An 11,411-nucleotide genomic window follows, 5' to 3' on the forward strand; every position below is an offset into this window, starting at 1 on the left:
TAGATGTCAGGAGTGATTTAAATGTTTATGCCTCATGTGATCCAAGGTATCTGGAAGTATCATGTGAGACGTTGTTTGCTTTCTTGTTCCTAATTTTAAACAAGGCCTTTTCTGTGGCAGTCCATGGAGTCTATGAGCTGCTTCAAGATATTCTCAGGGACCTGTAGTCAGAGTTTAAAATTAATTTTCCTGGGAAGTTGCTTCGTTTTGAAGGAAGACTAATTTATAGAACCAAAGAGGCGACAGTTATTTGAGGAAATAATACTGGTTAAAAAGTTACAATAGTTGATAAATACCCAAAGGCATTTGCATTTCAGATAAAAGCAATGAAAAAATACCAACAGATGGCCCTCTTTTTTTCTTTTTCCCCTGCATGAAAAAATATTCTGGCTCCTCACCCTGTTATTAAATGGGTACCTTTTTTTTTTCCTAAGGATCCTCATATTTGGACATTTGTTGGATGATCTTTTTTCTTTGTTATCTGAGCAGTCTTAAGGCAAGTCACTTTTAGTGTGCAATTTGCTTATTGTCTCTTGGTGGGAACTGTGAATCTGTCATTAAGACTTAAGGATAGTGATAGGCAGGAGTAGGAATGTATCCTAAAGCTAATTACTGCAATTCACAGTCTGTTACCTGTCTTAAACTCTAATGATATTTCTAAATGTGCTTTTCTTTACAATTTAATTATATAAAAACACATCCCAGATGGAGATACACTAGTTTTGTCAGGCCATATGAGACCAAAAAATTAGCCAAGGATACTATGAATATTGGAAGTGAATTTGGCTTATTGATGTATTAGAGTGAGTTTTGTTGGGATTAGCATCTTTGTGAAAAAGGAGGATGTTCTAGAACTGATAGAACACAAAATCTTATGGAAACACATTTTTCTGCTGAATAAGAAATCTAATTTTTCCAAATGTTGCAGTTCTGAAATCAACAGAGGAATTACACAGCTGCAAATTAGGGAAGCAGGGCACTGCTGAAGATCTTGTCTTGGACATCCGGTCTTAACTAGTGCTGATGTGTTTTGCAGAACTTCACAAACAAGTTATTTTGGGGTCAGTTTGCAGACTTTAAAAAGAACTTTTAGAACTTTAAAGAACTCTCTTTAATATTTCCAGCAAAAAGCTTTAGGAGCTGCAGATATTGGTAGATGAGGAGTAGAAAAATTGCATACAGATTACTCTGCCTGCAGGTCCATCCTCTGTATGGACTGAAAGCAAAGGGAAACATGTTTTTCTACTGCTTTCAAATTCCACCATAGAAAATTTAGAAAGCTACATCCTTAACCTACAGAATTAATCTTCAGTGTGATATTTTTTAACCTGTTACTTATAAAAAACCACTAAGTAGTTCTCCAGCCAAAATGTAAATCATTAACACCGTTAAGCTGGTTGGGTTGAAGGCTGAAGATCTTGCATGTTTTTTTCCATAATCTCAAAATCAAAAATTTGTATTTTATTTCCCACAGGTTCATCACAAAGCAACTTCAGTTTGCAAAGTATACTTTAGAAAATAAAAGAGCCCTAAGCTGTGAGTGATAGTGATTAGCAGCTTCACTGTTAATATGGAAATGTAAACATGACAAAAACATTTTTGTTAATCCCTGCTTTACAGACAAACAGGCATCATACCTGTACATCAGAATTTATTTTTTAGCTACAGTATTTATCTTTGCACAGGTAGAACTTGTGCAAAGATATCTTCTCTTTAGAATTGAAAAAAATTGCCATTTTTCATCTTGTTTCTTATCATCCCTTGAGTAACACCAGTATGTCATGTTTCTCATCTTGTGTCCTTAATTGGACACAGGAGCAGAGCCTCTATCCTCCAGAAGCTTGAAGATAAAATATCTGAACTAAATGAGAGTTGCAGTTAATCTGAGATCAATCCAAGTGAGATTTTGTACAGTTTCCTGCTTTCAGTGCTTTGTTGATAGATGTATCTTGATTATAATCTGAAACTTCTTCAGCTGTGAGTTTTCCTTACTCTGAGCAGAAGTGCTTGTGATTGATTGAGTGCAGTTTGTAAACCTCAGCAAGTTCTCCAAACTCTAATACCCCAGGTGTTTGTCTAAGTCTTTGAAGGGTGTCTTTGCTGGAAGAACTTTATTTTTACCCAAGGAAGTGAGATTCTAGGCTAGAACAAAATGTCACCCTTCTTTGTTTTGCATTGAAACTGAAGACAAAATCAACCTGTTCTGTCCTTGGAAGGTCTGCTGCTGAAACTGGCCAGTCATGAAAGATTGATATAAATAGAATTGCATTCTGTTCCCTTTCCAATTAAAAGCACTGATAGGGCAGAGGCATGAGACTGGAACAAGTTGTTGCCTTAGTTTTCTAAGCAATTCCTAAGTAGGATTTTGTGAGGTTACAAGACTGAACTTCAGTAAACTCTTTCTAAGGTGTGATGCAATGCTGAAATCTCCCTTACTATGCTTTCCAGTATATCAGAGTCCTTGAAATATGACCTAAAATAAACCATGGTCAGCTACTGTGCCTTTTAACGTTTCACTTAAGGTGACAAGAATAAAGCTCCTAAAAACCTAATGAGAAAGTAGAGGTAGTTAATAAAGAAATCCTGAGGTACATCTCGTGGTGGAGCATAACCTGCTGTGGTTGGAGGTTGTAAGAATGTGGTTATCTGAAGTTTTGGCCTTTTTCAGTTCTGCAATAACTTTTTTTCTAAAAGCACATCTGGTTTTCCAGTTAAATTAGACATTCTGCTAAATGATACTCTCTCTTTCCTTAAACCATTGCTAAGTATCAGTGTATTATAGAACTCAAACTGATTTGGTTGCACAGTGTACTGGAGGATAGGGGGAACAAATGTATTGGTAGACCTGCATTAAAAAACTTCAAAACTAAACCTTGACATGCACACCCTAAAAAGGGGGCTTTGTGGACCTGAAAGGAGCAGAGGGAACCCTTAAGAAGTGCCTAACTTCTAAATCTTTCTAATACAGAAAAACTTTTCAGTTACTGAAATGTTTTTCTCTCTCTAGTTCTTGAGGAAAAAATTACTAAACATAACAGAATGTAAGAAGTTTCTCTGAAAACTTGGTGCTGAAAATTGTTAGTGTTTGCTTAAGACTAATTCTAATTTGGGAAAATATTCCTGTTTCCATCTAGGGTTTAAAAAATAATGAAGAATAAACCTTAGTCAAAGGAATACTGACATTTAGTGTGTGCCTTAAGAAGGTGCAAATAGCCAAGACCCTTTCCACCGAGTCTTACTCATGTAAGGTATCCAAAAGAAAAAAAAAGTAACTGTTGTTGCCAAAACCTGAATGTAAAAGAGATGAAACTGCATTTTTACATTGTTAGCCAACCATGTCTTTTGTTGTAAAAGTCTGGTCTTGTGTGAAGAAAGGAAGATAAGTAATATAAATCAATTTTTTACTTCTTACATTTCTAATGTCAAATTGATAGTTTGCAGGCAACTGTTTTAAGAGAACAAAGTTGTGTAGTTGTGATGCTCTGGAAAAAAAGTTCTTTCAGAAAGATTCAGTTTGTACTTGAAAACACAGATCAGTTTGGTGATGTCCTAGACAATCTTTTTTTTTCATACCTGTGGCCTTACATGCTCCTTTATAGTCTGCTCTTTGGAGTTAGGAGCTGTTCATCCAGAATCATTCTACATGTTGGTTTTTCAGGTAATGAGCTTTGAAAATATTTCTATATTTTCAGTGGAAAATGTATATGTAGTACCTTCTTCTTATGTAGTAGTTTTAGAATTACAAAAGCTGATGGTGTCTCTGGGTGCAGTGAAAATGCACATAAGGGCTACAGTATTTAGCTGTGTATACTGCAATAGAAAATGTTATATGCTTTAATTGTCTTCTTTTTATATCTCTCGCTTCTTTATATTTTTCAGTTCCAGGGGACTTAGGTAATCAGTTGGAAGCAAAGTTAGATAAGCCATCAGTGGTGCACTATCTCTGCTCTAAGAAGACAGACAGTTATTTTACACTCTGGCTGAATCTAGAATTGCTTCTGCCTGTCATCATTGACTGCTGGATTGATAATATCAGGTAAGAGGAGGAATGTTGCTCTTTGCAGTTACATCCTTTCCATAGGCTGACATGCAGAATGGCTGTCTTTAAATTCCTTTTCTGATTCAAGACCAGTGAGAGGAATGACTTGGAATTCTGCTGGGTAGGCTAACAGGATGGGTCTGAAGATTTAGCTCTGTTTCATCTCAAGTGGCTGTAATTGCTGATGAGGAGCAGAGGTTCTCTTAATTTCTTCCCCTTTCTCTTCTACCAGTGACTCAGTGTAGGTTTGAGCACTTGTTAGACAACTCTATGGCTTTATCTCAAGGAGGTGTTCTGCTCTTTTTTTTTTTTTTGCTAAGCAATAGGACAAGAGGAAATGGGCAGAAACTGATGCACAGGATGTTCCACCTGAAATATTTTAGTCTTAAAAATTGCCAAATTAAAACTTTCATGTTATTTCCAATCTGTTTTATTAGTGTTCTTGTAAAAATAATAGAAATATATGTATGAAAACAAGAAATAATTGCAGGTGCAATTAAAAACTATTGTGTTGGCATGTTGCTCTTTTATGAATGTACTGAGCTGTCGTAAAGCAGTCTGCTTTGTCTTGCCCTGTGCCTTATGGATTAGAGAGATTTTTGTTAAGAGATTTGTGCATTGGTTTAGATTCTTAGACTCCATCTAGGGGCAAAAACTTGCATTCAGAAATGGCAATTGTATTGATTTGGTATTAAAAACAAACCAACCCCCAACTGTAATAACAGAGATGATTAAAGAAATAAACTCCTGACTCAATGCTCCAGATTCTTCGCATCCTGAGTTGATTTGAAAAGTATTTACACAACACTCAGTACCTCAATATGTTTCCTGAGGTGCCAGTTGTCATTAGTCAGGAAATAAAGTATTCCCTTATGCTGGTATGGGTGTTTCTAGTTAAATAGAAATGAATTATTTTTAGGTAGGTTAATATTTATCATGTCTGATTTAATAGGTATTTTCTGTCCTATTGCCACATTCCTGTGCTCTTTATAAGTTTTTCCATTTTGTGGCTTGATGCAAAGTCAAGTGGTGTAGAACTATATAAAGAAGCTGATATTTTAAAGATGAAGTTCAGTTGCACTTCCATATGCTCAGTTTTACAGAGACAAAAAGTCTTAGATTGTGCACCATGAAGCATTGAAGTAATTAAAATAATTGTTTGCACTGTATAATCTCTTAGCCATGAGAGTACTCTGATCATGTCTGCTTGGGTTGGGATTTTTCCTCCTTCTGAATAACAGCACTTAAAGTCCTTGTACTGCACTCAGAATGTAAGACCCAGTGTAATTGAGGGTTGTCATGTGGCAATAAAACATGTTTCATGGCTTTTTTCATTGTTTTTCTTCCCCTCCTCCCCAGGCTGGTGTATAATCGAACAAGTAAGATCACAGAACCACCAGATGGAGTGGATATCAGAGTGCCAGGCTTTGGGCAGACGTTTTCCTTGGAATTTCTTGACCCAAGTAAAAGGAGCGTTGGTATGTACAAGCTGTGTCTGGAGTGCTGTGTCATTTGGAGGGTTTTTCTAGTTTGTCTTTATGCAACAAGCTCCTGAAATGTGATTTCAAATCACTTGGCTTTTAAGAGTTTTCATTGCATTGTATTGTTTCATTTGTTGCGTGGCCTGACTGATTGAGACAAGAAGATTCCGTGGTATTTAGTCAAATCTAAGTTTGGTGGATGAAATATGAGTAGCCGTATTGAGGACAGATGCTTTCTGAAAATGAGATGCATTGAGTAGAAAATTCTGTGACAGAAGCTTGACAAGCAAAACAAATAAACGCACGAGTTCTGAGCATGATGTTCTTTGGCCTTAGGAATGAGTTAATTGGATGGGGAGATACGGTACCACAGTGTGTAGCTCCTTGTATTTCGCTGGTGTCAGAATAATTATATAATTGCATTTGTGCTGCAAAAGATTTCTGCATTAATGTGTTTGCAGGTTTTTTTGTTTGGTGCTTTTGTAGAAGTCATGTTTCAGAAAACTCTGAGTTTGATAAGCTTTTATGAGTTGTTCACTGTGGCTGAAGACTGGAGGAGTGGAATAGTCAGTAATGGACTGAGCTTCACATGCTGCATAGCATGGATCTGTTCTTTAAGGGCAGTGATGTGCTTAATGATCACTAGGTCACTCTTACACCATGATTCAATTCTCCACTTGAGAGACAGTATGATAAAGATTCAAGACTAACAAGTGAGGTTCTGCTCAAAACTTAAACATGGCTCTGGTGTTCAGTAGACTGTTGTGATGCATTTAGTAGTGGTAATACTTAAATCCCACGTGTCAAACCTTGTATTAAGTAACATCTTTCAATATGCAGTCTGCAGCTATTTCCCTTTTTGCTATTACAGCTTTATGTTCAATTACTTAAGTCTTAGTCCACTACTCCAGAGATAAAAAAAGTTCAGGGTAGTTTCTGGAGCTCTGCCCTAGGGTATATAATAAGCATTTGTTTCCAAGAATAAATGTTGAAGTCCAGGCCAACTGTTACTCCCTACTTGTTGTTAATTTGTAGTCAACAAAAGCTATGACTCTGAAAACCCCTCAGAAATTGTTATCTTGCAGTTCAAGGGTAAACTTTCCTCTGCTGAGTAAAATTTATGAACTTTCTGTATGCTACATTTGGCTGCCAAAAGGTTTGAGAGGTCAGCCATCTAGTAAGAAGTTTTAGTGGTGATATTCTCTCGATTTTGGGGGATAGTGAGCATAACTCATTTTGTTTAATATGCATGCAGCTTTCTAGATTGTTAAAGGCAAACTGCAGGTTTAGTGGGTACATATGGTGTCACAGATACTGCCTCTGGAACCTTGTTTTGCAGTAGTGGCTGACAGCTGCTTCTCACGCTAACCTTGTTGCTCTTCTGTTTCTCTCTTATCTGATATTTACAGGAAGTTACTTTTATATGTTGGTGCAGAGTTTAGTAGATTGGGGCTACAAACGTGATGAAGATGTAAGAGGAGCACCTTATGACTGGAGAAAGGCACCAAGTAAATAATACACTGTTACTTTAATAAAATTTTGACTCTCCTAGCCAGCAAATAATGTATTGAATAATTTCTCCCATCCTTCACAATCTAAAAACTTAATTTTGTTTAGTTCTCGGGGCCAGGGTACTCCTGGATACAAATGCTAGCTTGGTGTTGTGCTTTCGTTTTTTTTTTCTTTTTTAACCAAGTTGCTACTTAAAACTTGCTTAAAACCAGAACAAAACAACAGAAAAAATCCATTTCAGCAAGGTACATCCGCACAAAATCCCCACCCCTCCCATTCAATATTGGAATTTCTGAGGTCTGCATTATTAATTCTGCAGACAGTTCAACATCATTATTTAAAGGCTTATTTGTTTTTAAAGCTCAGCATTCACAATTAATAACTCTTACTGTGTAATGTGTATATTTTAGATGAGAATGAAGACTATTTTGTGGCACTTCGCAAGATGATCGAGTTGCTGTATGAGCAGTATGGGAGCCCTGTTGTGCTGATTGCCCACAGCATGGGGAACATGTACACCCTCTACTTCCTGAACCACCAGCCTCAGGATTGGAAGGACAAGTACATCAAGGATTATGTGTCATTAGGTGCTCCGTGGGGGGGAGTGGCCAAAACTCTGCGTGTGCTGGCCTCAGGTAGGTAATTTGAGGCTTTGCCCTGTGCTGTGTGTAGCGCACAGTGCTAACGAGGCTCTGACTGTAGGACTGCAGGATGAGAGTTTAAGGTACCATGAAGGGAAAAATACTTCTTTGTAAGTGATAACAACTTGATGTTTCAAGCCTTGCAACCCAGCAGTTATTTTTCATGTTTGTGGGGGTGGACTAAGATTTCTCACATCCTGTAACTGTGAGCTTTCTCCCTTCTTGACCTCTCCTGACCTTTTTTCAGCAGATTGTTGTGTTGTCTGCTGTTTGGCCTGATGCCTTCCCTTTCTGTCCCTTCTGCCACCAGCCTGATTGCTGTTCAGTATTGCAAAGCTACCAAGGACTCCAGAGCGTTCAGCAGTTTCCTTTGATTAAAGATCACACAGCTGCTTGAGGTTAACATTAAAGGAAATTTGTAGAGATGGTGGTGAACTGGTGTCCACAGTGTAAATGTCAGGTGAAAATTGTAACTCTACAGATTAGGAAAGTGAATCTTTGAGGTCTTGGATTTAGCACACTGGATATGCCAGAGACTAAAAAACAAAAAAAAAAATTGAATAAAGCAGCATAATATACTTCACTAAGTAACTGAAAATGACTGATGGAAAATGTTCACTTACCCATCATGTGATACCATAATTACATCATGTGCTTTGACATTTAGTTCTTGATGTTTCTGGCTTGGTTTTGTATCATGTTTCTGACTTGTTAGCTTTGGATATCCACTGTCTTCTTCCTAATCAAAGCTGACATCAAAAACTAGACTTCATCAAAATGCAAAACACACAGCAAGAGTCAGCCATGCATGGACAGAGCAAAGAATACTTTGCTTAGCAAAGGCATTTGATTCTGAACAGTACTGCACTACTCCATTGCTAATTAGAAAACTTGATTTGATACAAACATCCAATTTACACATTATTAAAGCTGTTGAAATGTCACTGTAAAAATTTATTTCCCTTTTCCTACAGGCTTTGTCTGATGTATTTGCTTGCTACAGAAATGGCAAGAACTGAAAATGTTAATATCACCCTCATAAAATTACACAATTATATTCCATAGTCCCATATCTCTGTTGGATTAAACTTTTGTTCTTCATACCTTGTCTGCACTTTATAATGCATCTCAAGCAAAGGGGCTAATTCTACTAATGCATAATGAATAGCTAAATTTCTACTAAAATATAGTCAGTCATATTTTAATCCATGTATCTGTTGTATTAAACTTCTATGTTCTGGAGCAGAAATTTAAGAATCATGTGGGAAAATAATGTGGGCAAACATAATATCAGAATGTACAAATATCAATGTCTCAAATATCTGTAGTAAAACACCACCATCAGCCCTTGGACTGCATTAGTCCAAACTCTCTTTAAGAGTTTAAAAATTATTAGGGTTAGTATGCTAAAGAATTGTTGCTTTAAAGGCAAATACTGCATTTCATCAGGAAAGACAAAGCACTCTATGAATGCATTCTTTCCGCTCCCATTCCTGTTTATAATATGTGATGCCAGAAACTTCATGTCAAATCCACAGCTGTGTTATTGAAGTGGTAAACAGTACACAGGTGGAATTGTTTTCTGGAGATTTCTGTGATACTTTCAGCTACTTGATCTTTCTGATCCCACTGTAGTGGGCAAAGACACAAAGCTCACTGTGGTTTGTTTCTCTTTTTAATGTGTTGAAAGGTTGAAATGTTAGCAGTGTCTTCCTTACACTTAAGGTTTTGATGTGTCTGCTAACTTAAATGTGATGTTGGCCATCCTGTACTTCTTCACTTACAAGAAAAGTAAAGGATTTGAGAAGTACTTTGTAAGAGTTCTGTAAGAGAAGGCTGGGATAGTCAGGTTCTGTGTTTGATTATTCTGCTGGAAAAAATCTTGTACACATTCCTTTCATTGTTCAGTTCAGAACTTGGGCTTTCTTTGCTGAAAACTGCCAAGCAGTATTCAGTAACTTAGCAGTGGGAGTGCACAGTGAAGTTGTTACACCACACAGTATCATGAGACCCATTTTTAGGGACCTTTGTGATTCTTGCTCTGCATTGGAGTTTATCTATTTCAGACTAGCAATGTCTCCATATAGTCCTCCTAAAGATGGCATTACTGTGTTTTGTGTCTCCTTGCTGAAGCAATAGTGCCACCCCATGGAACTGAAATAGCACCAAAGTATATTTTTCAGGAAGAGTGGTTTAAGTTGCAGCATTTCATTTTATATGGCATGGTTGACCTGGACCACTACATGCTGTAACCACCTGGATATAATGGAAAATTGAATTCAAAGTTCAGCTGATGAAAGAATTGAGGTGTGACAAGCCACTGTGATAATGAAAAAAACAAGGAGTATAAACTCATGTTTGTCTCAGGGTGTGGTTTTTTAAGTAATCACTGTATTTATTAAGCAGTTTTTGATTTTGCAAAGGGGGAAGAACAACTGTTAAAATATGGAGGAAGGTGCATATAAATTATCCTTTAGTTATGTGTTTAAGCCATTTACTTCAGTCATTCATGAACTCCTGTTTAAATCTTCGAAGTTATTAGAAGTCAGTTTGCAGAAGTTAATTTATAAGGTAATCATAAATGAGGAAAAACTTTTCAGATTGTTGCTGTAAGCCAGGGGAACAAACTTATTCATGTTATCACCATGAGTGCTAGTAATTGCTGCTGATCAAGATTGATGTCTTGCTTTCTGGATAATGAAATTCCACTTTTTTCCCCTAAGGTGACAACAACAGAATCCCTGTTATCAGTTCCCTCAAGATCAGAGACCAGCAGAGATCAGCAGTTTCCACGAGTTGGATGCTCCCCTACAACTACACGTGGCCTCCAGACAAGGTGTTTGTGAGCACCCCCACAGCCAACTACACACTGAGGGATTACTGGAAGTTCTACAGGGACATTAACTTTGAGGATGGCTGGCTGATGAGGCAGGACACGGAGCCCCTGGTGTACGCCATGACCCCGCCCGGCGTGCGCATCCACTGCCTCTACGGCACAGGCGTGGAAACCCCTGACTCCTTCCACTATGAGAGCTTCCCTGACAGAGAGCCCAAGATCTTCTACAGTGATGGGGATGGCACAGTGAACTTACAGAGTGCCTTGCAATGTAGAAAGTGGGCGCACAGGCAAGAACAGGAAGTGGTGATGCTTGAACTTGCAGGAAACGAGCACATTCAAATGCTGTCCAATGAAACTACTATCTCCTATGTGAAAAAGCTGCTCTTTGATTTGTGATAACCTTGTGTTGATAGTTATTTTCCTCACCTGTGATGCCTTCCCTTAAATATGGGGAAATGCCTTTTAATCCCTTGATATTTAGATATTTGAATTATTTATTTTGCTTTTTTAAAAGGTTGTTTTCAAGTTGCTTGGTATTCTAAATGATTGTTTGTCTCTGATTTGTGTTCATGATGTTTCATGGTATTTTCACATTCTGAAAGTTTTGTCAAATATGCATTTTGGTGCCTCTGGTGTTATGTCCAATGGTCATACAGACTCATTTGGAGACTGTGCAGCCCCTTGCACATGCCACATGGAGTCATAGATCCCAGAGTTCCTTTGTGTGGTCTTTGCAGGTTTGGAGTGGAAGGCTGGGAAGGATGGCAATTTTGGATGCCCAAGGGAATGGTATTAACAATTTGGCAAACACAGTAAGCATTTTAAAGGGTCTTGCATATTCTGATCCACAGTTCCCAGTGGATTAGTTTGTAAATGTGCATATCTACTAGGTAAAATAG

The 11,411-nt window shown here is 37.6% G+C and overlaps 1 protein-coding gene across 1 annotated transcript in view; it reads left to right on the plus strand.

The window, feature by feature from the left end:
* The window catches only part of PLA2G15 (phospholipase A2 group XV), a 16,253-nt gene extending 5,332 nt beyond the window's left edge, over positions 1-10,921 (plus strand). Inside the window, exons 2-6 of the mRNA XM_005422798.2 lie at positions 3,880-4,036; positions 5,399-5,517; positions 6,930-7,028; positions 7,443-7,667; positions 10,397-10,921. Of these exons, the coding sequence (XP_005422855.1) occupies positions 3,880-4,036; positions 5,399-5,517; positions 6,930-7,028; positions 7,443-7,667; positions 10,397-10,908 (1,112 nt within the window). The 3' untranslated portion in view covers positions 10,909-10,921. The remainder of the gene's footprint in view (positions 1-3,879; positions 4,037-5,398; positions 5,518-6,929; positions 7,029-7,442; positions 7,668-10,396) is intronic.
* The last annotated feature ends 490 nt before the right edge of the window (positions 10,922-11,411 follow it).

Source organism: Geospiza fortis, unplaced genomic scaffold, assembly GCF_000277835.1.
Source record: "Geospiza fortis unplaced genomic scaffold, GeoFor_1.0 scaffold97, whole genome shotgun sequence".
Lineage (NCBI taxonomy): Eukaryota > Metazoa > Chordata > Aves > Passeriformes > Thraupidae > Geospiza > Geospiza fortis.